The following is a 27,778-nucleotide window of genomic DNA, read 5'->3' as shown; positions in this document are numbered from 1 at the left end:
CTTAGAACAATGCTTTGCACATAGTAAGCACTTAACAAATGCTATCGTTAGTATTATTATTATACAGTCAAACGGTATAACAGATGCATTCCCTGACCACAGTGAGTTCACTTACAGTCTAGAGGGGGAGACAGGCATCTATTATAAATAAATAAACTACAGCTATGCACATAAGTGCTGTGGGGCTGGAAGAAGGGATGACTAAAGGGAGCAATTCAGGATGATGCAGAAGGGAGTGGAAGAAAAAGGGGCTTAGGGAAGGCCTCTTGGAGGAGATGTGCTTTCAATAAGGTTTTCAAGGCAGGGAGAGTGATTCCAGTCAGGTATGAAGAGGGAGGGTATTCTAAGCCAGAGTCAGGATGTGGTCAGTGGTGAGATAGAAAAGATGGAGGTACAATGAGAAAGTTGGCATTAGGAGAGCCAAGTGTGTGGGCTGAGTTGTATTAGGAGAGTAGGGAGGCGAGGTAGGAGTGGGCATTCATTCAATCGTATTTATTAAGTGCTTACTATATGCAGACCACTGTACTATAATAATAATAATGGTATTTGTTAAACGCTTACTATGTACAAAGCACTGTTCTAAGCACTGGGGAGGTTACAAGGTGATCAGGTTGTCCTACAGTGGGGCTCACAGTCTTAATCCCCATTTTACTGATGAGGGAACTAAGGCCAGAGAAGTTAAGTGACTTGCCCAAAGTCACACAGCAGATATGTGGCGGAGTTGGGATTTGAACCCATGACCTCTGACTCCAAAGCCCGGGCTCTTTCCACCGAGCCATGCTGCTTCCCAGCATACTAAACGCTTGGGAAAATATAATACAATATAATTCCCTGCATGCAACAAGCTCACGGGCTAGACGATAATAGTGGTTTTTGTTAAGCGCTTACTACGTTCCAGGCGCTATTTTAAGTGCTGGGGTAGATACAAACAAACAGTCCCTGTCCCACATGGGGCTCACAATCTTAATCCCCATTTTACAGATGAGGTAATGAGGCACAGAGAAGTGAAATGACCTGCCCGAGATCACACAGCACACAAGGGCCGGAGCCGTGATTAGAACCCAGGTCCTTTCAACTCCCATGTCCGGGTTCTATCCCCTACGCCATGCTGCTTCCTTTCTGAAATACACTAATCAAATTCCACTCTACCTCCCCACTTGTATGTGTTTATTCTTACTACTCTGTAAATGTTTCTACATCCCCCCCTACCCCCGCCTTTAGAATGAAAGTTCAATGGGGACAGGAAATGTTTCTCTACTTTCCCATGCACTGAATACAGGACACTGCAACCCAAAGGGCAAGTGCTCGTTAAAGACTAAGTACCCTCCTCTTCAGTGCTAGGGGTAGCTACAGGGTCTAAGAAAGAAATGCTGCAGTTCTATCACACTACTGATATATCCCCAACTCATACACAGGAAGAAGGTTCAGTTGTTGTTACACTTCCAAACTTTCAGGGAAGAAGAGTTGAGGGGGGAAGGCAGAAGTGACTTTCAAGACTATTAAAAACAACCTCCGAACACTGAGAAAAGCCTTAAAGGCCAGGGAATTATAGGAACACAATTCCTGACATACTGGTATTGCACCCTGTTATTTCCTTAGATTCCCTCCTGCTGGCACTATTGGTAAAAAAAAAAATTGCGTCTGCCTCCCCCATTAGACTGGAAAGGAAAATAAAATGATTAACTCAATATGAGTCACAATAAATTAGTATCAAAGATCCAGCTACACTAATATCTTGTCTCTTAACAATAGTCCCTAAACTGGACTTTGTTGAAAGTATTGTGGTGGTTGCCCTCATTGAAATCTAACTTCAGGGTTGTTAAAGCACTTTTTAATGCACCTTTCGGTCATGAAGTTTTCCAAACCCTTTTGTCCTTATCGATATTTTCCATCTGCACAACCAACCAACTACTGGGCCAGTGAATGTGTCTGGAACAAAAACCTTCAAGCTTCAGTTGGGAGAGTCGGGGGCTCCTCCTGTTGTGGCATTTGATGCACGATTTGGTGCCCTCTGGCCTGTAAGCTCATTGTGGGCAAGTAACAATGTATTGTACTCTCCCAAGGGCTTAGTACGGTGCACTGCACCCAATAAGCGTGCCAATAAATACCACTGATTGACAATTCTGTTTTCACCCTATTCACACCCATCATAATATTGTATGGTTTCATCATTCCACACTGAAGAGTCTGGAATCAGTTCCCTTTTGCCATACCATTCTGGAAAATGATTTGGGGGGAGGTGATTGAGTACTTTAAAACTAATAAGTACCATTAACTGAAGGAGATTTTTTTTTTTACAAGTACCTGGATATTAAAGACAACCCAGAGAATAGAACCCAAAAGAATAGAAAAAAATTCCCATTTCCCCTCCATCTTCCCCCTGACTTTAAGAATGAAAACATCCCAAGAAATGTTGGAAGGGCATAGACTAGAGTGAGGGAGAGAAGGAGAAAGTGAGAATAGGAGGATCATGGAGGTGCTTAACAACTGCCTCAGTATTGTCTTTTTAGGGGAAATTTTAATTCTAATATTGTTTACAGACGGACACTGTTCAGAAAATACCTAGCTATATCCCAAGCAAATGTCAGTGCTCAGAGCTTAGAACAGTGCTTTGCACATAGCAAGCACTTAATAAACGCCATCATTATGTCCTTCTTAAAAATGGTTTCGCAACATTTGCAAAATGAAATTGGACATATGAAATGGATTAAAAGAGCTTACTCAGAACCATCTTTATGAATTTATCATGCCCTCTTTGAGACTGTCATTTCCCAGTGGATATCCTTAGTGACACGCTTGTCTAATCCTTGCCTCAGAATTGAATTGGGACAACAGAGGCTTAACGTAAAGTCTTTACCCTGGAACCAGTTTGTAGCATAATTAGGCAGGGCCACTCTGTTTATTTTCTTAGCCATGCCCCCGGATAGAAAGAAAAATATTTACCTCATGGCCAGAAAGCTTGAGTAAGGCAGTAAGTCAAATGTGAGTCATCATTAGTAGCCCAATTACATTTCCAAGAAGTGAGTATTAAAGTTTGGATCTTGAGAATCTTGAACCTACGCCCTTCGGGAGAACCCACGAGAAGCAGAATGACCTAATGAATAGAGCTTGGGCCTGGGAGTTAGAAGACCTGGATTCTAATCCCAGCTCGACCACCTGTCTGCTGTGTGAACTTGGGCAACTCATTTAACCTCAGTTCCCTCATTTGTAAAATGGGGATAAAATACCTCTTAGACTGTGAATGAATCCCACCAATTTGGGACAGAGACCGATTCTGACCTGGTTATCTTGTATTTGTCTCAGAGCTTCATACAGTCTTGGTAACTATTATCATCATCATCATCACCCCAACGAGAATTAGCAGCAGTGGTGTGGGAATTGGGGAAAGAGTCACTTGCACTTTTCGTGACTCACTGCTGTTCGCTTTTGCTGAGGATTAAGTCGCTCAGGAAACCAAGGGAAAGAACTTAAAAGGGACCAGTTCACATGCCAACGAAGTCTTCTTGGATCACTACTAGAAACTCTTGTGGTGAAGGTTCTAAAACTTGGGATGGTTTCCAGATGCAAACTCATAAATGCCTATTTGACTTACACAATCCCTCTGAGATTATAAAGCAGATCACTTCTGTCAATATTGAACCTGGTGTAGAAGTCGAAGTTACAATTGCAGATGCTTAAATGGAAGCCGTCTTTCTGAATCAAAAGTGATTCTCAGTGGTGAATTTTTGATGGCTCTTATGTAAGCTCGTCCTCTAGAATGTGAGCTCACTGTGGGCAGGGGAAGTATCTGTTTATTGTTATACTGTACTCTCCCAAGCACTTAGTACAGTGTTCTGCAAACAGTAAGCGCTCAATAAATGCGATTGAACTGAATGAACAATTGAATGAATAGCCTACGGTAAAGAAACTCCTAAATGTAAAGCAAGATGAAGCCCCTGTTTAAATAGAGGGCATGTGAGTCATGTCTCTGTGCTCTGACTTCTTCTGGGAAATACCAAGAGTTCAAAGAGGAAATCAGATTCTTTGTTGTTGTAAAATTAATTGAGAGTATTGCTTCTGTTCAACAAAATTTTCTCTCAGATAATTAGATCGTGTCCAATTTTTAAGGTGCCATATTTTGGAAAAAGTCTAGGCTCTGCCATTTTCAAGGCTGAAACAGTGGCTCAGGAAGGTGCACATTGCCTAATACCTATAAGATCAATGATCAATCATATTTATCGAGCATTTACTCTGTGCTGAACACTATTAAGCACTTGGGAGAGTACAACATAACAGATTTGGAAATCACATTCCCTGCCCACAATGAGCTTACAGTCTAGAGGATTTATTAAATTTATTTATTTTATTTATACTTAGATTAATGTCTGTCTCCCCCTCTGGACTGTAAGCTCATTGTGGGCAGGGAACGGGTCAGTTTATTGTTATATCGTACTCCCCCAAGCGCTTAGTACAATGTTCTGCATATACTAGGTGCTCAATAAATACGATTGACTGACTGAGGATGGTACTGTTACCACTCTGGACAACTTAATGAAAGCATCTGCACAATCAACAGGAAGAGAATAGGATTGATTATACAAAGTAAATTTCTGTGCACTCTCTCCTGTAGGAAATAGTTCTTCTTAATCCATTATGTACTTCTGCCTTTACTTATGAAAGCCAAGCTAAAAAAGGTCAGACTGGAACCAAAAGAAATTAAACCAACTGGACCTTTTTTTTTTCTCCTTATAGTTAGGTTTGTCTGGGAATCTGTGACTGTGTGGAATATTGATTGCCTTAGCACGGGCAAATGGTTTTTTTTTTTTCCTTCTTGTCCTATTAAATGAGTAACAGCTAGAGGTTGGGTGGGGAGAGGGTCATTAAGAAACAGCTAGAGGATGGTGGGAGCCATTCAATAACTGCATAAACAATCGAGTTTTTGCCGGCTAATGACAAATTTGGAATCCGTCTGCAAGGCCGAACATAAGGATCAGTCACAGAATTAGATTCTAACACTGTGACATTTACGTAGTCAAGAATAAATAAATTAATGAGGGAGTCTTCCGTCCAGAACAGCAGGACTGCTGTTTAGGACTGAGAGACTGCACGGAAGCAGGGATGATAGAGTGAGGTTTTCACTGTGTCACTTGGCACTTTCCCTTCCCTACTGGTCACTTTCCTGCTGGGAAAGGAGAGCAACAAGTAAGTAGGAGGGCTGGCGGGCCACATATTAGGCAAATACAGGCAGAACCAGAACCGGAGGCCAAGTATCCTGATGCTCAGAGCACTTGACTGACAGCAGGGCTGGTGATCTCCATCTCGTTCGCTCCTGGGAACATCCATATTGGGTAGGCTGGACAACACTGACGATTCTAGACTGTGAGCCCACTGTTGGGTAGAGACCGTCTCTATATGTTGCCAACTCGTACTTCCCAAGCGCTTAGTACAGTGCTCTGCACACAGTAAGCGCTCAATAAATACGACTGAATGAATGAATGAATGCCTCTGTATCAGACTCCGAGGATTATTTCCTCTCTAAACTGTAAGCTCGTTGTAGGCAGGGAATACGCCTACCTATTAACTCTTTTCTATTGTAATAATAATAATCATAATGGCATTTATTAGGCTCTTACTATGTGCAAAGCACTGTTCCCAGCGCTTAGAACGTGCTTTGCACATAGTAAGTGCTTAATAAATGCCATCATTATTAATATTCTCATTATTATTATTATTATTCTAAGCTCTGCGGACGTTACAAGGTGATCAGGTTTGTCCCATGGGGGGCCCACAGTCTTAATCCCCATTTTACAGATGAGGTAACTGAGGCACAGAGAAGTGAAGTGGCTTGCCCAAAGTCACCCAGCTGACAATTTGTGGAACTGGGATTTGAACCCATGACCTCTGACTCCAAAGCCCGGGCTCTTTCCACTGAGCCAAACTGCTTCTCTACTCTTGTACTCTCCCAAGTGCTTAGTATGGCCCCCGACACACCGTAAGTGTCCAATAAATATGATTGATTATTGACATTTGTACTCCACACCCATTCTTATGGAGCTGGGTTGTTTCAGAGAAGCAGCGTGGCTCAGTGGAACGAGCCCGGGCTTTGGAGTCAGAGGTCATGGGTTCAAATTCCAACTCTGCCAACTGTCAGCTGTGTGACTTTGGGCAAGTCACTTCACTTCTCTGTGCCTCAGTGACCTCATCTGTAAAATGGGGATTAAGACTGTGAGCCCCCTGTGGGACAACCCTATCACCTCGTAACCTCCCCAGTGCTTAGAACAGTGCTTTGCACATAGTAAACACTTGATAAATGCCATTATTATTATTGTTATGAGACACCAGGCAAAGATTAAGTGTATTTGATTCCTTGGAAGATGACAACTCAGTCCCAGAACTCTATCAGGAGACAATCTATTTTGCCTTTTTTTCCTGTATGTAATTTTTATGGTAATTGTTAAGCACTTACTATGTGCTGGCCACTATATTAAGTGCTGTGGTAGATAAGGATACAGTCCATATCCCACCTGGGGATCGCAGTCTTAATCCCCATTTGAAAGATTAGGTAACTGAGAGAAATGATTTGCCCAAGGTCACAGAACAGGCCAAGTGGCAGAGCTAGGATAATAATGTATATAATAATATATCATATTACAGTATAATGATAATTATAATAACAACTCAGGTCCTTCTGACTCCCAAACCAGGGCTCTACATAGAACCTTACAAAAGTGATGGTATTTATTAATAAATAAATAATAATTGTGGTATTTAAGTGCTTCATTCAATTGCATTTAAGTGCTTACTATGTGCAGAGCACTGTTCTAAGCGCTGGGATAGATACAAGGTGATTGGGTTGGACTCAGTTCCTGTCCCACAAAGGGCTCTCAATTTTAATCCCCATTTAACAGATGAGGTAGCTGAGGCCCAGAGGAGTAAAGCGATGGTCACACAGCAGACAAGTGGCAGAGCCAGGATTAGAATCAAGGTCCTTCTGATTACCAGGCCCATGGTCTATCCACTAGGCCATGCTGAATGCTTACTATGTGCCAAGCACTGTGCTAAAAGCTGGAATAAATACAAGATAAAAACAGATCAGATACCGTCCCTGTCCAAAATGGGGCTCACAGTCCCAGTTGGAGGGAGAACGCGGATTTAACCCTGTTTCATAGATTAAGCCCAGGGAGGTTGAATGACTCGCCTAAGGTCACACAGCATTCATTCATTCAATCGTATTTATTGAGCGCTTACTGTGTGCAGAGCACTGTACTAAGCGCTTGGGAAGTACAAGTTGGCAACATATAGAGACGGTCCCTACCCAACAATGGGCTCACAGTCTAGAAGAGGCAGTGGCTGAGCCAGGACCCGAGTCCAGGTCTCCTAATTTCCAGGCCCATGCCTTGGCTCGAGAAATACATCATTCATATTTTCCGCCCTCCGGGCTGGTACCTTATAACGGATCACGCTCGTATTCCTTCCCTCCTCAGGACGACCATTTCTGTGACTTTGTGGACGTCCTCATGGAATACGAGACCAAGAACATCCTGGCCACCCCTATAATGAATGGGAAGGACGTTGTGGCTGTCGTAATGGCCGTGAACAAGGTGGATGGGCCACACTTCACCAAAAGTGATGAAGAGGTAAAGAAAAATGGGAAACTTTAGAAGCAAGTAGAGACCTCGCAACTGCTCTGTGGCTACTTTTGTGGTTGAGTTCTGGGAATGGTTCGGAGGAATTTCAAGCTCCTTGGTGGGCAGGGAACATGTCTACCGACTCTTTTATATTGTCCTCTCCCAAGTGCTTGAATACAAGATAAATGGATCAGATACAGTCCCTGTCCCACACGGGGCTCACAGTCTAAGAGGGAGGGAGAACGCATATTAATCCCCGTTTTATAGATGACATTCAGTGACTTTCCCAAGGTAGATGCAGTGAGCGCTCGGTAAATATAATTCATTGATTTTTGCACCTAAGCCCTAGTCAATGCTGAAACCCGAGATTGCTATTTAAACCTTTTCATGATCTCTGCTTTCCCCCATGCCCTCTGAGTCTCCTCCTTGTATTCTATTCCCTTTGGTTTGTAGATCCTTTTAAAGTACCTCAATTTTGCTACTCTGATCATGAAAGTGTTTCATCTGAGTTACCTTCACAACGGTGAAACTCGACGTGGCCAGGTAAGACGCCAGTCCCCCAAGGAACACTAACGTGTTTTCATGAATCATCCACGTTTTTTTCATTCATTCATTCAATTCATTCAGTTGGATTTATTGTGCCGAGCACTGTACTAAGTGCTTGGGAAGTACAAATCGGCAACGTATAGAGACAGTCCCTACCCAACAGCGGGCTCACAATTCAGAAGGGGGAGACAGGCAAGAAAACAAAACAAGTAGACAGGTGTCAATACCATCAGAATAAGTAGAATTATAGCTATGTGCACATCATTAATAAAATAAATAGAGTAGTAAATATGTACAAATATGCACAAGTGCTGTGAGGAGGGGAAGGGAGTAGGGTAGAGGGAAGGAGGGAGTGGGGGGATGGGGATGGGGAGCAGAGGAAAAGGGGGGCTCAGTCTGGGAAGGCCTCCTGGAGGAGGTGAGCTCTCAGTAGGGCTTTGAAGGGAGGAAGAGAGATAGTTTGGAGGATGTGTGGAGGAAAGGCATTCCAGGCTAGGGGGAGGACGTGGGCCAGGGGTCGATGGCGGGACGGGCGAGAATGAGGCCCAGTGAGGAGGTTAGCGGCGGCAGAGGAGCGGAGGGTGCGGGCTGGGCTGTAGTAGGAGGGAAGTAGGGGTGAGGGGATTAAGAGTTTTGAAGCCGATAGTGAGGAGTTTTTTTTCATGTGAAGGTTGATAGGCAACCACTGGAGATTTTTGAGGAGGGGAGTGACATGCCCAGAGTTTTTCAGTACAAAGATAATCTGGGCAGCAGAGTGAAGTATAGACTGAAGCGGGGAGAGACAGGAGGATGGGAAAATCAGGAAGGAGGCCGATGCCGTCATCCAGTCGGGATAGGATGAGAGATTGAACCAACAAGATAGCGGTTTGGTTGGAGAGAAAGGACGGATTCATAATGTGACTTTTGGGTGATGACAGGCGCATCACAGGGAATTATGGGTAATTTCAAGATGAGCGCACCTATGAGTATAATAGAACAATAAACAGACACATTCCCTGCCCACAGTGAGCTTACTATTGATTGATTCATTTTCAGATATTGGGCTTTCTTTTCTCAACCGAACCTGCAAGTGTCTCTTCTGCTGTCTTTTAGATACTGTTGTGGTCTGGCAGCAAAGTGTTCGAAGAGCTCACAGACATCGAGAGACAGTTTCACAAGGCTCTCTATACAGTCCGCGCCTTCCTCAACTGCGACAGATACTCCGTGGGCCTTTTGGACATGACCAAACAAAAGGTGTGTGCATCTCGAAATTACCCTTAATTCCCCGTGATGCGGACTCCATCTTAGGTGGCAACCAGGCCACAGCAGAAAAATTTCTGAATAGCGTGAGCTCTGATGTAATTCATCGTTCTTTATGGAGTCATTCTTTATGGATGTCGATGATGATAATCATAACTGTGGTATTTGAGCACTTTCTGTGGGTCAAACAATGCTGAGGACTGAGGTGGATACAATCAGATCAAACACAGTCCCTGTTCCACGTGGGGCTCGGAGTTTAAGGGAGAGGGAGAAGACATATCTTCTCAGGTTTACAGATGAGGTAACCGAGGCATAGAGGAGTTAAGGTGCTTGCCTAATCAATCAGTCAGTCATATTTATTGAAAGCTGACTATGTGCAGAGCGCTGTACTAAGCGCTTTGGAGAGTACAATGCAACAATAAACAGACACATTCCCTGCCCACAACGAGTTTACACGGCAGGCAGTATTAAAACTCAAGTCTCCTCTATCCCAGTACAGCACACTTTCCACAAGGCCACACTGTTATTTGCCAAGCAATCTGGGCCCTCTTCTCTTTGTTACAAAGTGCGCTGGAGTTACAGTGGTCACTACCCAACAAAGTGATAGCCCCTTAATTTAAAAAGGAAATTGAAAAAATTCAATCTGACGCGCTGGGTACCGATATATATCTTGGGTAGACAGACTACTAGATTAGACCACTAAAAGAGACATAAAAAGTACACTGACTCTCGGAGTTAAATTAAAATCCTCTCACGAGCTACATGGCGATGGTCTGGGGGCATTTATCTCAAATCTTGCTGAACAATAACCGGACACAGTGGTTGTGGTGGAACCTTATTCTAGAAATATTTTCTCTTGTCTCTGGCACACCCTCTTTCCTACTTCTCATTCTACTTTCTAACATTTGGGTTGGATAAAGTTCAGTTCCGAGAGTGTCTTGTTTCACGGCATTTTCCCCAGTCAGTGAGGAGAAGCTAGGCAGCTGTGCATGTTAGGGAAACTCTGGAAATAAGATCAGCAAGACAGCACATTAACAAGGACATTAAACACAACTGCCCAGTATATAGCAGCATGGCCTAGTGGAAAGATCCCGGCCCTGGGATCTTTCTAGTTCTAGTTCCAGCTATGCCACTTGTCTGCTGTGTGACCTTGGACAAGTCACTTAACTTCTCTGTGCCTCGCTTCTTCTATCCGCAAAATGGGGATTCAATTCCTGCTCTCCCTCCTACTTAGACTGTGAGCCTCATGTGAGATGTGACTATCTTGTATCTACCCCAGAGTTCAGTACAGTGCTTGGCACACAGTAGACGCTTAACAGATATAATTATTATTATTATTGTCATTACTGTTGTTATTATTCAGATGTCTGCATTGAAGTTAAATGGTATTCAAAATGAGAGAGGGGTGTTTTGATGATCCAGAGGTGTATTTTGGCGTGTTTTGGCGAAGCAAGCTCTCCTATCCAGTTCCATGTGGATCTGTGCTCCTATAATTCCCCACAATGTTCAGATCAATAACTCTTCTTCACCAGCTGATGATCTGCCCGGTCACTTGAGGAATCAATATATGAAATTGGTACATTGGAATTTTCATTTCTGAATTTTCATTTCTGAAAGCCAATCTGACGATAAAAGTTTTTGGGTTTTTTTTTTCCCTGAGAGGTCCTTACTACCCTGAAACATCTGGCAGAAATTAAGTTGAGCAAGAACAAGAGGAAGAAGTATCATGGCCTAGTTGAAAGAGCTCGAGTCTGGAGTCGGAGGACTCCTTCTAGTTCTATTCCCGGCTCTGCTACTTGCCTGCTGTGTGACCTTGGGCAAGTCACTTAACTTCTCAATTACCTTATCTGTAAATTGGGGATTAAGACTGCGAGCCCATGTGGGACATCAACTGTGTCCAATTTGACTATCTTATTTCTACCCCAGTGCTTAATACTGTGCCTGGCAAAGAAGAAAAGTGATTTTTACTGAGCATCTACTGAGAGCAAAGCACCATACTAAGCATTTGGGAGAGGACGACAAAAGGACACATCCTCTGTCCTGAAGGAGCTCAAAATCTAAAGGAAAGACTGATAGATGAGAAAAAGCTGGAGTGAAAATCAATCAATCAATCAATCGTATTTATTGAGCGCTTACTGTGTGCAGAGCACTGTACTAAGCGCTTGGGAAATACAAGTTGGCAACATATAGAGACAGTCCCTACCCAACAGTAGGCTCTCAGTCTAAAAGAGTGGGCTCACAGTCTAAAAGAGACTGTGAAAATGAGATTCAATTTCAGAAAACACATTTAGAGAGAGGTTGGGCTTGGAGCAGTGGTGATGTCTAGACCATATCTGAGCTTCTCTTCACCTCAAACCCTCATGTTCCACTAGTTCTTAGACTGTGAGCTCCATATGGGACAAGGACTGCATCCAACCTAACTTGCATCTCCAGCGCTTAGAACAGTGCTTTGCACATAGTAAGCCTTAATAAATGCCATCATTATTATTACCCCAGTGCTTAGAACAGTGCTTGAACCCATAATAAGCACTTACTGGGGAAGCAGCGTGGCTTAATGGAAAGAGCACGGGCTTGGGAATAAGAGGACATGGGTTCTAATACCAGCTCCACCACTCATCTGATGTGTGACCTTGGGCAAGCTGCTTAACTTCTCTGAACCTCATTTACCTCATCTGTAAAATGGGGATGAAAACTGTGAGCCCCACGTGGGACAACCTGATTACCTTTGATCTACCCCAGTGCTTAGAACAGTGCTCAGCACATAGTAAGCTCTTTAACAAATACCATAATAGTAATAATAATAATTTAACTAATAATAATAATGGCATTTATTAAGCGCTTACTATGTGCAAAGCACTTTTCTAAGTGCTGGGGAGTTTACAAGGTGATCAGGTTGTCCCATGTGGGGCTCACAGTCTCAATCCCCATTTTCCAGAGGAGGTCACTGAGGCCCAGAGAAGAGAAGTGACTTGCCCAAAGTCACACACCTGACAAGTGGCAGAGCTGGGATTTGAACCGCTGACCTCTGACTCCAAAGCCGGGGCTCTTTCCACCGAGCCATGAAATGCCATTAAGAAAAAACCCCTCTATTTTCCCATAAATGTCTCTTCCTTCCCCTCCCCTTCTCCTTCTTCCCTGATCCATTATGAAACCACCTCATCAGTGCTAACAGCTTTCCATTGTTATCTTTCTCAGGAATTTTTTGATGTGTGGCCGGTCTTGATGGGAGAAGCCCCCCCCTACTCCGGACCCAGAACCCCAGATGGAAGGGTAGGCTGCTTCATTTCTTTTTCCAGACAGATTTCTAAGTGAAGTACAGGGAAACTGATGGCCAAAGGAACTGCCAAATTCTTTCATTCACTCATTCAATCATATTTATTGAGTGCTTACTGTGTGCAGAGCACTGTACTAAGCACTTGGGAAGTACAAGTTGGCAACATATAGAGATGGTCCCTGCCCAACAATGGGCTCACAGTCTAGAAGGAGGAGACAGATGACAAAACAAAACAGGTGGACAGGGATCAAGTCATCAGAACAAATAGAATTAAAGCTAGATGCACATCGTTAACAAAATAAATAGAATAGTAAATATGGACAAGTGAAATAGAGTAATAAATCTGTACAAACATATATACAGGTGCTGTGGGGAGGGGAAGGAGGTAGGGTGGGGGGAGGAGGAGAGGAAAATGGGGGCTCAGTCTGGGAAGGCCTCTTGGAGGAGGTGAGCTCTCAGTAGGGCTTTGAAGGGAGGAAGAGAGCTAGCTTGGCGGATGGGCAGAGGGAGGGCATTCCAGGCCAGGGGGAGGACGTGGGCCAGGGGTCGACGGCAGGACAGGCGAGAACGAGGCATGGTGAGGAGGTTAGCGGTGGCAGAGGAGCGGAGGGTGCGGGCTGGGCTGGAGAAGGAAAGAAGGGAGGTGAGGTAAGAGGGGGCGAGGGGATGGACAGACTTGAAGCCCAGGATGAGGGAAGGTGAGGGAAAATGTCTAGCCCTTTCATCTTCACCCAAAGAACCTCCTTTCTCAAAACTTGTTTCCCAATCAACTGTAAAGGAGCAGCACGTGATAAACACCTCTTTCCCTCTATTCAAACAACATGCTGCAGAATCTCCGTAACCTGGTTTGGGCCAAAAGCAAAGACCACCAAAGCCACTAAGGGGCACAGGGGGTGAGTTGAGGAGGTTTTAAAGGAGAGAAGGGTTTCTGCCTTTAGAACAGATGGAGTCTCCTGTCAAGAACAACGAACGAAACTATCCTGCACCTCCAAGACCACCGCCTGCATGCTGGATTTGATTATAGGACAGTTTATTCCACTCTCCTGTCCCTTCCAGCCATATGGCTCAGTGGAAAGAGCCCGGGCTTGGGAGCCAGAGGTCATGGGTTCTAATCCTGGCTCCTCCACTTGTCAGCTGTGTGACTTTGGGCAAGTCATTTCACTTCTCTGGGCCTCAGTTACCTCATCTACAAAATGGAGATTGACTGTGAGCCCCACGTGGGACAGCCTGATCACCTTTTATCCCCCCGAGTGCTTAGAACAGTGCTTCACATATAGTAAGCACTTAACAAATGCCATCATTATTTATATTTCCATCAGGGCAAAATGGAAAGCGAGTGAGTAAATGGGACTTCTATAAACACAGGTTGGAAATGAGAGGTTAAGACAGTGAGCTCCATGTGGGACATTAACTGTGTTCAACCTGATTATCTCCTATCTATCCCACAGTGCCTAGCTCATAGTAAGTGCTTAATAAATGCTATTATACATTAGTAAATGCTATTATACATATATAAATATACATATATATACATATATATGTATATATATATATATATTATGTGTCTTCAAAGACCATTGCATTGATGGAATTTGACTAGTCATCTTTAAAATTCCACTTTGACAGGATGCCACGTAACAGCTGACTATTATTTTCTCTAGTCTTCTTTTAGATAGGCCATTTTGGCAAAAGCTGAATTACTGACAACTCTGAAGACTGCTGGTCATTTGAAAGCAGTTGATCTTTATGGCAAAAGCTGAATTACTGACAACTTCGAAGACTGCTGGTCATTTGAAAGCAGTTGATCTTTATTTGTTATATATATATTGTTCCCCAACTTCACTCAATCATTTACAAATTCAAATGACTGCTGGTCATTTAAAAGCAGCTGCTCTCCCAAAAGCAGATTTGAGCATCAGCTAATTCTTATGTTTTGCCTTTCAAGAGTTTAGATCTTTTTACATTTGTAGTGATAAAGCTGATGATTATGGAAGAAGCATGTTGGTAACGGAATGGATTCTGAGGTTGCTGAACTAGTGGAAAGTTATATGTTTCCTTGTGCTACAGTGACTCTGTTTGATTCCTTATTCTTTTCCCTGAAACTCTAGTTTTCACTTTATGTAAATGATTAGGTGAAGTTGGGGAATAAAGAAATGGGGATCATCATCATCAATTGTATTGAAGGCTTACTCTGTGCAGAGCACTGGACTAAGCACTTGGGAAAGTACAACAGAGTTGGTAGACATGTTCCCTGCCCACAGCAAGCTTACAGTCTCCTACAGACCCCTATAATCTGACTTTAACCAAGATCCTATAAGCCAATCAGTATTTTCCTCCCTGGGAGTTAGAAACTACTTGCATTCCCCTCTATTTAAAAAAGTGGTATTTATTAATTTGTTTTACAGTGCCTGGCATATAGTATATGCTAAACAAATGCCATCATTATTATTATTATTTAAGCTCTGGTGCAGATACAAGATAGGCTGGACACAGTGCTTAAACCACATGGGGTTCACCGTCTTAATTCCCATTTTGCAGGAGAGGTAACTGAAGCCCAGAGAAGTGAAGTGACCTGCCCAAGCTCACCCAGTAGACAAGTGGCAAAGCTGGGATTAGAATCCAGGTCCTTTGATTCCCAGGCTCTTTTCACTAGGCTACACCACTTCCCTCGTGGGATTTGTGTGGTGGTTTAACCCCAAAGTGATATTCCTTCTCAGAGTGGCTCTTTGTTTTTGGAGTCCTCATTCTCGGAGTCATCTGTTGCTATATAGCTCAGTGGCAGATATTAGGACGTTTTTCTGGAGCGGAGCCTATTGACAAATGATACCCCCATGAGATTCCCTTCCAGTTTCAACCCTCGTGTTTCTTCTCCTCCTCTCTGGCTCTTTTTAACTTATCCCCCTTCGTTCTGTTCTCTTTCCACCCTGTTTCCCTTTTCTCTCTCCATTCTCCTCACCATTCTAGCCCGCTGCCTGTGTTTGCTTTTGGCCCTGGGTACTGACTATGAAATCCCAACTCTGGAACAGGGAGAGGGCCGACAGGAATCATGCATGAATGGAGTTTGGGGGGACAACTCTGCCTAGCCCTGATGTTCTTTGTAACACATCAACTGGTCCACAGAGTACCTTCCCACCCCCAGCCCCCTGATTAGCATTTACTAGCTGGATTCAGAGTCAGGGAAGTTTGTATGGAAGTATGCAAAAGGATCAGGGAACCTTGTGGGGGAGAGTATTACTCATAAAACATCAGCTGGGAGCCTCCATCTTAGGACAATGAATAATACGAAATTAAAAAAAAAATGCATGGTCTCTATTAAGGACCAAAACTTCTCCAGGGCTTGACATTAGGAGAACTTCAGACTGATTTCTGCCAAGTGTGAGTATTTGATAATGTGCCATATACAGTGACCTCAATACCGTTTCACTGTTGCAGGCTCCACAGCTGGACCGTCTCTATATGTTGCCAACTTGTACTTCCCAAGTGCTTAGTACAGTGCTCTGCACACAGTAAGCGCTCAATAAATACAATTGAATAAATGAATGAATGTTTTTGCCCTTCTCTCTATCATGTAACTAACACTCGGTTCTGGAAACTTTTGAGATAGAGTAACTGTCCAATAATAGTAGCTGCCCAGTAAATTGCATTTCACTGGCAACTTTGCAGTTAAACTCTTGCCATAGTTATTAATTAAAACTCATCCCCTAAAGTTTCCAGTTTTCTTTCAATCTCATATGAAAGCGTATGTGCATCTGTTTGGTAGACTCCATTATCATCTGGTTAAGTGGAAGGCACCGTGGGATTGCTGAAGTCATGAACTGATCGCATTTTTTCACACAGAAACAAATGACCAGTAAAATAGTGAGGTTGATTTAAATTCAGTGTAACTTTTTCTTTTGTTTTCAGGTGTTTATATATTTATATAAATCAAGGCTAGGTATATAATTAGTTGTAGTTGTTATAGTTCCCACCCATTTGAAATATTGTTGAAACTCTTGCTCATGACCAGAGACTATGAAGCTGACCCCTGGATATTTTAGGCAATAGAAGCCAAAATTAATGTTGTGCTTATTGCCCCTTCCACTCATTATTTCCTTCCTCCAGGAAATCAACTTTTACAAAGTCATTGATTACATCTTACATGGCAAAGAGGACATTAAAGTGATCCCGTAAGTTCCAAGTTGAGTTCTTATGACTCTGCTCATCCAGCGAAGGCTTACTTCAAACTTAGTAGTAGTAGTCGTAATAATAGTCATAGTGCTATTTGTTGCTAGTAGTAGTAATGGTAATAGCATTTTTTAAGTGATTACTGTGTGCAGAGCACTGTACTGCTAAGTACAGTCCTCCTCCTCTCCTTGTTCTTTTCCTCCTCCTCCTCCTCCTCTTCTTTTCATTGTTCTTTTCCTCCTCCTCTTCCTCCTCCTCCTCTCCTCCTCCTCCTCCTACTTTTTTCTCATTTGTTAGTGAATTTGTTTCACAATGAATTTGAATGCACTACTTTCTCCTGCTTTCCCCCACCTCACTTTTCCCTTTTTTATGGTAATAATAATAAATATTAATGATGGTATTTGTTAAGCACTTACTATGTGCAAAGCACTGTTCTAAGTGCTGGTATTTGTTGAGCACTTATTATACAGTTTATGATACAGGTGAGTATCAAACATGGACCCTGTCCCTCAAGGGGCTCACAATCTAAGAGTAATTCAAAGCAATCTTATAATATTAAATAAATGATTTGTAGTTTGTAGTTATTTAATTGTATTAACATTTTGTCCAATATAGCTAAGCAATAGCCTTATTCTTAAAACATCCTGAAACAACTAAACTCCTTTTGAGCATCTCCTTGCACCTTTGAAGTCACCTCTACTTATCCGTTTCTTGAAAATCAAAGCAAACTCAGTCACAAGGCCAATAATCCTGAGGACCAAAAGGTGAATTTACACGGTGGTCTATGTAGCAAAAGATCACAAATCCTTTACAGTCCTTCAATTCTTGTCACATCTAGAGGAAATCAGGGGTGAGACTTGATCTCAGAAACTTCAATCAGGAATCAACTCTGTTAGCCAAGGGAAGGAGGATGGAGAAAAAAATGATAGCATTTATTAAGCACTTACTATGTGCAAAGCACTGGTCTAAGTGCTGGGGAGGTTACAAGGTGATAAGGTTGTCCCACGGGGGGGCTCACAGTCCTAATCCCCATTTTACAGATTAGGGAACTGAGGCCCAAAGAAGTTAAGTGACTTGCCCAAAGTCACACAGCTGACAAGTGGCGGAGTGGGATTTGAACCCATGACCTCTGACTCCAAAGCCCAGGCTCTTTCCACTAGGCCAGGAAACCAGAGGCAGGGTCAGGAGTTAAGTTGTTTCAAGGTGTTTTAAGAAGAAAGTAAGGTTATTGCTAACGTATATTGGACAAAATTTTCAATACAATGAATAAATGATTACAAATTACAAACCCTCCTCCTCTTTTTCTTCTTCTTCTGCTATTTTGAGTCTCAGGTGGCTGGGTTGAGAAGCACTTTCCAAACAGACAACCATCAGTGAAAAATAACCCACATTTCCAAAAATCCAGACCAGCACCATAACAATGTACATTCTTTGCTTTAACAGGAATCCAACTCCCGATCACTGGGCCTTAGTTAGTGGCCTCCCAGCCTATGTTGCCCAAAATGGCCTGGTGAGTATTGGATGAGAAAAAGGCTCAACTCTCACTCAGGTTTGAAAGGATTTGGGAATGGAAAGGGAAGGGGAAGAATGATACATAGAAGTTGTCTTTACTCTGTCTCTCTGTTTATAGATTGCTTGTAGACATTAGACTGTGCCTATTGAATATCTGAGTAGAACTACTGACACTCTCAAAATATCAGTTAGCATCAATAATATGTTACTCCTTTGTGGTTTCCAGATCTGCAACATTATGAATGCTCCTGCAGAAGATTTTTTTGCATTTCAGGTAATGTAGCTATCTGATCATATTCCCAATTGAGAAGTAGCGTGAACTCTCATCACTACTGAACAGAGATGCAATTTAAGTGAAGGGGAAAAGATAAATGGTAAAAGGATAGATGAGCCAATGAATAATAATAATAATAATAGCATTTGTTAAGCGCTTACTATGTGCAAAGCACTATTCTAAGCGCTGGGGAGGGGAAACAAGGTAATGAGGTTGTCCCATGTGGGGCTCACAGTCTTAATCCCCAATTTACAGATGAGGTAACTGAGGCTCAGAGAAGTTAAGTGACTTACCCAAGGTCACACAGCAGACATGTGGCGGAGCCGGGATTCAAACCTATGATCTCTGACTCCAAAGCCCGTGCTCTTCCCACTGAGCCACTCTGCTTCTCCGAATGAGATGAATGGCAATCGCCAAAAAGATCATTAAATCCAGTAAATAATAATAATAATAATTGTAGTATTTGTTAAGCACTTAATACGTGCCAGGCACTGTACTAAGGTAATCTGGTTGCACACAGTCCTTATAATAAAAACAATGGCATTTATTAAGTGCTTACTATGTGCAAAGCACTGTTCAGGTTACAAGGTGATCAGGTTGTCCCACGGGGGACTCACGGTCTTCATCCCCATTTTACAGATGAGGGAACTGAGGCCCAGAGAAGTTAAGTGACTTGCCCAAAGTCACACAGCTGACAATTGGCGGAGCCGGGATTTGAACCCATGACCCCTGACTCCAAAGCCCGGGCTCTTTCCACTGAGCCACGCTGCTTCTGCTTAACTCACATAGGGCTCGCAGTCTTAATCCCCCTTTTACAGATGCAGTAACTGAGGCCCAGAGAGGTGAAGTGTCTGCCCCAGGACATATAGCTGATAAATGGCAGAGTCTGGATTAGAACCCAGATCTTTCTGACTCCCAGTCAATCAATGTCATATTTATTGAGTGCTTAGTATGTGCAGAGCACTGTAGTAAGTGCTTGGGAGATTATAGCATAACAATATAACAGACACACTCCCTGCCCACAATGAGCTTATAGCCTAGAGAGTGAGACAGGCATTAATATAAATAAATAAATTAGGGGTATGTGTGTAGTTTCTGGGGGGCTGGGGTGTGTGATAAAAAAGGGATTAAAAGTGATGCAGAAAGGAGTGGGAAAAGGGGACAAGCGGGTTTAGTCAGGGAAGGTCTCTTGGAGAAAATGTCCCTTCAATAAGGCTTTGAAAGATATGAATGTGGGCGAGAGGTCAGAGGCGAGATAGATGAGATGGAGGTACAGTGAGAAGGTTGGCATTACAGGAGCCAAGTATGCGGCCTGGATTTCAGCAGGAGAGCAGAAAGGGGGAAGGTGATCGAGTGATTTAAAGCCAGTAAAATACCATTAACCGGTTCTTGAGGATTTGGGAAACATGGACTGAATGTTTTTGTAGAAAAATGATCCAATCAGCAGAATGAAGTATGGACTGGAGTGGGGAGACACAGGCGGCGGGGAGGTCAGCGAGAGGGCTGATAATAATAATAATAATAATAATAATGTTGGTATTTGTTAAGCGCTTACTATGAGCCAAGCACTGTTCTAAGCGCTGGGGGAGATACAAGGTAATCAAGGTTGTCCCACGTGGGGCTCGCAGTCTTAATCCCCATTTGACAGATGAGGGAACTGAGGCACAGAGAAGTGAAGTGACTTGCCCAAAAACACACAGCTGACAAGTGGCAGAGCCGGGACTAGAACCCATGACCTCTGACTCCCAAGCCTGAGCCACGCTGCTTCTACTGATGCAGTAATCAAGGCAGGATAGGGTAAGTGCTTGGATGAAAGTGGTAGCAGTTTGGATGGAGTACAAAGGGCGGATTTTAGCAGTGCTGTGAAGGTGGGACCGACGGGATTTGATGACGGATTGAATGTGTGCAGCGTGGCTCAGCGGAAAGAGCCCGGGCTTTGGAGTCGGAGGTCATGGGTTCAAATCCCAGCTCTGCCACTTGTCCACTGTGTGACTTTGGGCAAGTCACTAAACTTCTCTGGGCCTCAGTGACCTCATCTGTAAAATGGGGATGAAAACTGTGAGCCCCACGTGGGACAACCTGATCACCTCGTAACCTCCCCAGCGCTTAGAACAGTGCTTTGCATATAGTAAGCGCTTAATAAAGGCCGTCATTATTATCATGTGGGTTGAATGACAGAGAGGAGTCAGGGATAACACCAAGTTTACTGGCTTGTGAGACAGGACGAATGGTGGTGCCGTCTACAGTGATGGGCAAGCCAGGGGGAGAACTCCCAGGCCTGTGCTGTATATCCACTGGGCCACGTTGCTTCTCTTGTAGTAAAGTGACCAAATCAATCAATCAATTGTATTTATTGAGTGCTTACTGTGTGCGGAGCACTGTACTAAGCGCTTGAATGAACCCAGAAGAATCTCAGAAAGGGTTATGATGAATCATGCGTGCTGTGTTTCCAGAGCAGAGTGGAAGAATTTCTTGAGGGTCAACCCCTAAAGTCAAGTATTTGTTTTGCAATGGGGAGATAGGGAGAGGTTGGTTCCCACTCTGGAATGCTTTAAATTTTCTTGCAACTTAACTCTGAGAACTTGTTTAGGCAAGTTTCTGTGAAATTGGGCAGGGCCAGACTGACCCCCCCTTAACAAAGCATCAGTTCCAGGTTTGAATGATTTCAGTCTTCTGCAGATGTCACTGAGGTTTACTGACATAATCTTCATCTTTTTGAAACGTATTATTATTAAATAATAAATAAGTAATATTATATTATAAATAAATAATATTATTAACAATAATGAATTTCAAAAGGATGAGACTGAGCCCCCTCCTTTCTCTCCCGCTCCTCTCCCTCCCCATCCCCCCCGCCTTACCTCCTTCCCCTCCTCACAGCACCTGTATATATATATATATGTATATATATATATATGTTTGTACATATTTATTACTCTATTTGTACATATTTATTCTATTTTATTTTGTTAATATGTTTTGTTTTGTTCTCTGTCTCCCCCTTCTAGACTGTGAGCCCACTGTTGGGTAGGGACCATCTCTAGATGTTGCCAACTTGTACTTCCCAAGCACTTAGTACAGTGCTCTGCACACAGTAAGTGCTCAGTAAATACAATTGAATGATTGAATATTATTATTATTAATGGTATTAAGCACTTACTATGTGCCAGGCACTGAACTGAGCACTGGGATGGATACAAGCAAATTGGGTTGAACACAGACCCTGTTCCACATGGGGCTCACAGTCTCAACCCCCACTTTACAGATGAGGTAATTGGGGCACAGAGAAGAGAAGTGACTTGTCCAAGGTCACACAGCAAGCACCTGGCAGAGTCGGGATTAGAACCCAGATCCTTCTGACTCCCAGGACTGTGCTCTTTCCACTAGGCCATGCTGCTTCTCTAACTTCTAATCACAATCTACCTTTATGTAGAAAGAACCTCTGGATGAGTCTGGGTGGACGATTAAAAATGTCCTTTCCATGCCGATAGTCAATAAGAAGGAAGAAATCGTTGGCGTTGCCACATTTTACAATCGAAAAGATGGAAAACCCTTTGATGACATGGATGAAACACTAATGGAGGTACGTCCTGCAAACTAAACATCCTTTCTGTTTGGGATCATACAGAGAGAAGCAGCATGGCTCAGTGGAAAGAGCCTGGGCTTGGGATTCAGAGGTCATGGGTTCTAATTCCGGCTCCACCACTTATCTGCTGTGTGACCTTGGGCAAGTCACTTCACTTCTCTGGGCCTCAGTTCCCTCGTCTGTAAAATGGGGATTAAGACTGTGAGCCCCCCGTGGGACAACCTGATCACCTTGTATCCCCCCCAGCTCTTAGAACAGAGATTTGCACATAGTGAGCGCTTAACAAATGCCATTATTATTATTATTATTATTATTATTATTATAGAAAACGTGTCCTTGACCAGCTTGAACAAAACAGTGAGGCGCATTTGCTATTGAAACGTATTGTACAATTAGAGAATGTTTTATTTATGTTTGAGTGGGTATACTTTCTATTTAAGGAAGACATCTGGAACTGCTTCATCAGAGCGGAGTAAAAATTCTCCCAAGAAATGTCATTTTCGGTCCATTCACTTCTTGCATCAAGCTTTCTTTGGTTGCTTTCTTGGAGATGTGGGTTTGTGTCCAACCTTCCTAAAAACTCAGTACACAAAAAAGCCTGCCGTGGGCCATGTGGCTAAATGTTTAGTGCAGGAATTCCTAGTTGTTAATAATAATTGTAATCATTTTGAGTATTTATTGAGCACTTACTGTGTGCAGAGCAATGTACTAAGCGTTTGGGATAGTAAATTCACTCAATCGTATTTATTAAGCGCTTACTGGGTGCAGAGCAATGTACTAAGCGTTTGGGTGAGTAAATTTATTCAATCGTATTGAGCGATTACCGTGTGCAGAGCACTATACTAAGCATTTGGGAAGTACAAGTCGGCAACATATAGAGAAGGTCCCTACCCAACAATGGGCTCACATACACAGACACATTCTCTCCCCACAACGAGCTCTCCCAAGTGCTTAGTAGAGTGCTCGGCACACAAAAAGTGCTCAAAAATATGACTGAATGAATAATAATAATGGTGACATTTGTTAAGCGCTTACTAATAGTGATGGTATTTGTTAAGCGCTTACTATGTGCAAAGCACTGTTCTAAGCGCTGGGGGGATACAATGTGATCAAGTTGTCCCACGTAGGGCTCACAGTCTTAATCCCCATTTTTACAGATGAGGTAACTGAGGCTCAGAGAAGTTAAGTGACTTGCCCAAGGTCACACAGCAGACTTGTGGTGGAGCTGGTATTCGAACCCACGACCTCTGACTCCAAAGCCCGTGCTCTTCCCACTGAGCCACCATGCTTCTCTAGGTGCAAAGCACTATTCTAAGCACTGGGGATGTTCCAAGGTGATCAGGTTGTCCCACGGGGGGCTCACAGTCTTAATCCCTGTTTGACAGATGAGGTAACTGAGGCACAGAGAAGTGAAGTGACTTGCCCAAAGTCACACAGCTGATAATTGGCAGAGCCGGGATTAGAACCAAGCCCGTGCTCTTTCCCGTTGAGCCACACTGCTTCTATTTAAGGGGTCCATTAGCTGCCTGGAGTCCTGGGCATGGGGGGCATCAAGTGCAGCGTGGAAGGAGTTGCATATTATGGCACTGGGATTCAGCCACCATGCATAAAACCAAGGTGCCACGTCTCTTTCACTTGGGCTGCCATGATCCCATGGCCAGAAAATGGAAAATAGAATCGCCAGAGGTCTTGAATCGGGGGGAGCCATGGAATCTCCTATTGGCAGCCCCTTCATCAACCTCTCATTCCCTGCTCATTGTGGGCAGGGAATGTGTCTTATATTGAACTCGCCGAAGCATTTAGTACAGAACTCTGCACATGGTAAGGGCTCAATAAATGCGATTGATTGATCATCCTCTATCCCCTCTCACCAGTAACCAGGAAGACCGTGAGAGGAATGCGGGAAACATCAAAGACAAACCTATGCCCCTGACATCATTTGACACAGGGTTGGACTTGCTTTCAAAAGTAATTCTTGGGAACAGTTTTAGGAACCAGGTTTTAGGAACCAGGGCTTGACGGATTTGGTTTGGGGTCTCTGATAAATAGTCCCCCGTATGGCAATCAGCTCTGGGAGACCTTCTCAGTTCAATTATTCCTTGAAACTTCGTGATATGATATATGAGAAGCAGCGTGGCTCAGTGGAAAGAGCATGGGCTTGGGAGTCAGAGGTCATGGGTTCTAATCCCGCCTCCACCACTTGTCTGCTGTGTGACTTTGGGCACATCACTTCACTTCTCTGGGCCTCAGTTGCCTCATCTGTAAAATGGGGATTAAGACTGAGCCCCATGTGGGACAACCTGATTACCTTGTATCCCCCTAGCACTTAGAACAGTGCTTAGCACATAGTAAGCGCTTAACAAAAGCCATCATTATTATACCTGTTTTTCCTGTTCAGGCAAGGCAAGCCAAGTGATAAACACCAATCTTCTCTTTAGTGAATGTAGGAGGGAAAATGAAATGTGAATCCAGTTCCATTTGTTCCAACATTTGGATAACTTGAGAAGTAGCATGGCTCAGTGGAAAAAGCACGGGCTTTGGGGTCAGAGGTATGGTTCAAAACCCAGCTCTGCCACTTCTCAGCTGTGTGACTTTGGGTAAGTCCCTTAACTTCTCTGTGCCTCAGTTACCTCATCTGTAAAATGGGGATTAAGACTGTGAGGCCCCCGTGGGGCAACCTGATCACCTTGTAACCTCCCCAACATTTAGAACAGTGCTTTGCACATAGTAAGCGCTTAATAAATGCCATTATTATTATTATTATAACTTCCTGGATTCCTCCTTCAAATCTCCATGGTGAGTGGAGATTTTAAACCAAAGACAAACTGAGTTATACATTCCAAGGGAAAAGCAGCCCAGCATGACCAGATAGTAAGCCAGTATAACCAGTTCCAACCAGGAAAAGAGACACATCATTCTCTCCCCACATTCCCCATTCTCCACACATTCCCGTGGAGAGCAGAAGACAGAACGGTTGATATTTAGCGATCATATAGTCTTCCTCCATGGAAAAATAGGTTATCAACAGTTGTCAGTGATCAGAGCAGCATGGATTAGTGGAAAGACCCCAGGCTTGGGAGTCAGAGGATATAGGTTCTAATCCTGGCTCCGCCACCTCTCTGCTGTGTGACCCTGGGCAAGCCACTTCACTTCTCTTCGCCTCAGTTACCTCATCTGTAAAATGGGGATTAATACTGTGAACCCCACATGGGACAACCTGATTACCTTGTATCTACCCCAGTGCTTAGAACAGTGCTTGATGCATAGTAAGCACTTAACAAATACCATTATTATTATCAGTATGATTATTATTAATAAATATGGAGTTCCTGCTGTATTTAATTTCTGGCCACAATACAGTCTTTTCTCCCCTGGACAAGGTTCTAACTGTTTACTGAAAGTCAATCTGTTGAAACAGAAGGAAAAATTAAAATATTACTTCTGGCTTGGTCATCGAAGTAACATTAGTCAGAACTTTTATGAGAAGAAGCTGATATTATCCACTGGCCGAAAGCAGCCAGATCTACTTAAATTTACTGAAGCATAAAGGTATCAATCACTAGCATTTAGTCAGTAATTTAATTGAATTAAAGCATTTATTAAGCACTTACTAAGTCAAGCACTGTTCTAAGCACTGGGGTTGATACAAGGTAATCAGGTTGGGCCAATTCCCTGCCCCACGTGGGCTTCACATTTGGAGTTAAGTGATCATTAAGCACTTGAGAAAGAACATAATAATTAGAAGATATGGGTCCTACCTGCAAGGAACTTACAATCTAATGGGGGAGACAGATATTTAAGTGACAAGGGAAGAAATAAAGTATATATGATATGTACATAAGTGCTATGGGAATTTGGGGATTTTAAGGACTGAGGTGACAGGGTTTGAAGACGTTGCCTATGTAACTCAAGTTTCTACATTCATTCATTCAATCATATTTATTGAGCACTTACTGTGTGCAGAGCACTGTACTGTAGCATTCTACATCTTCACAAGCATCCCTACTTGTACAAATTCAGTCTTAGAAATATTACCAAGAGATTTTAAGAAAATAGAACCATTTTGTGGTCATTGATTCCTTGAAAAGAGGGGTTCGGGCACTAAAATATATCAGATTGATTTTCTACTTCACTTATCCCATGCTAAAGGTAACATTGATCTGAGCCAGTTTTCCTTCTCCTTTGAGACTCCCTTGAGTATACAGCATTTGCTTCTGGGTATTGAAATGTAAATTTCTCTGAAGACGGTTTTACCTCATCATTATGGTCTTCACCTGAGAACATAGTGTGATCAAATTAGTAAGATCTTAATCAACAGACTTAATGTTATGCAAATATTATCTTCTGTATCAGTATCAGTTTATTCGTTGAGTGCCTAACGTATGCAATGAAAGCTTGGTTTAACTATTCCTAAAAGAGAAAAGAGTAAGAAGAAACTTTCTAATGATGATGCCCTTTCTTTTTTTATTTAGTCTCTCACGCAGTTCCTCGGGTGGTCCGTCCTAAATCCTGACACCTATGAGTCAATGAACAAACTGGAAAACAGGAAGGATATTTTTCAGGATATGGTAAAATATCATGTAATGTGTAGCAACGATGAAATCCAGGAGATATTGGTGTGTATTTTCCCCCTTATTTTTCCTGCTTGCTCACTTTGACTTCTTTCCTTGATGATGTTATCCTATGCTATTTTGTTATCACTAGGAAAATGTTATACTATCAAATTATGTTATTCTAGAACCATTCAGGAATCTGAGTGTCTCAGGACTGAATGAGGAGTCACCCCACATAACACTTTTTGGGGTGACTCTTGTTCATTAAATGAAAGATTCAAGCAATCGATAGCATTTATTGAGTACTGTGTGCGGAGCACTGTACTAAGTATGCACTTGGGAAATTGCATTACAATAGAATTGACAGACATGATTCCTGCCCTCAAGGAATTTACAATCTGGTGGTGAGGGTGGCATAAGGGAGGCTTCAATCTAGATAATAAACTCCCTGTAGGCAGGGAATGTGGGTACCAACTGTGTTATATTGCATGCTCTCAAGCGCTCAATACAATATTCTGCACACAAAAGGCTCAATAAATACCACTGATTGATAATGGAGAAATTTACGGTCTAGTTCCCTCACCATAAATCACAGCCTATGACAAAATACTCCATCTATGTACACAAATACTAGTCAGAGCCAGACAAGGTAGTAATATCTATCTATCTATCTATCTATCTATCTATCTATCATCATCATCTCTATCTATCTACATATATATTCATGTACAGTTATCTTGCTAGGAATGTCAGACTTTTCTTAAGCCTATTTATAGTGTAGAAATTGAACAAATAAAAAGCTAAGATACTTGATAAAAGAACAGCAAAAAGAGCAAGTGTCAGTTTGGAAAATATTCCACGTTTGTGCCATTGGAAAGAGCAAGGCTAAATTCCACCCTTTATTCTGGTACATTCTGAATGGGGATCAGGATGATGAGCAAATGAAGTTTGGGAAGAATTAGTGGACTTAGAATATAGCAGGCATCCTCAGAGTTCTGAGGAAATTGGGTTCATTTTGTCGGG

General features: G+C 42.8%; 1 protein-coding gene across 1 annotated transcript in view; it reads left to right on the top strand.

The window, feature by feature from the left end:
* Positions 1–27,778, top strand: part of PDE6A (phosphodiesterase 6A) — a 64,882-nt gene that overhangs the window by 2,150 nt on the left and 34,954 nt on the right. The window contains exons 2-10 of the mRNA XM_038771672.1: positions 7,464–7,616; positions 8,061–8,150; positions 9,246–9,386; positions 12,588–12,662; positions 16,768–16,832; positions 18,274–18,340; positions 18,569–18,616; positions 22,050–22,199; positions 26,675–26,818. Coding sequence (XP_038627600.1) covers positions 7,464–7,616; positions 8,061–8,150; positions 9,246–9,386; positions 12,588–12,662; positions 16,768–16,832; positions 18,274–18,340; positions 18,569–18,616; positions 22,050–22,199; positions 26,675–26,818 — 933 coding nt within the window. The remainder of the gene's footprint in view (positions 1–7,463; positions 7,617–8,060; positions 8,151–9,245; positions 9,387–12,587; positions 12,663–16,767; positions 16,833–18,273; positions 18,341–18,568; positions 18,617–22,049; positions 22,200–26,674; positions 26,819–27,778) is intronic.

This window comes from Tachyglossus aculeatus, chromosome X1 (genome assembly GCF_015852505.1).
Source record: "Tachyglossus aculeatus isolate mTacAcu1 chromosome X1, mTacAcu1.pri, whole genome shotgun sequence".
Classification (NCBI taxonomy): Eukaryota; Metazoa; Chordata; class Mammalia; order Monotremata; family Tachyglossidae; genus Tachyglossus; species Tachyglossus aculeatus.
This window is presented reverse-complemented; position numbering and strand designations above follow the sequence as displayed.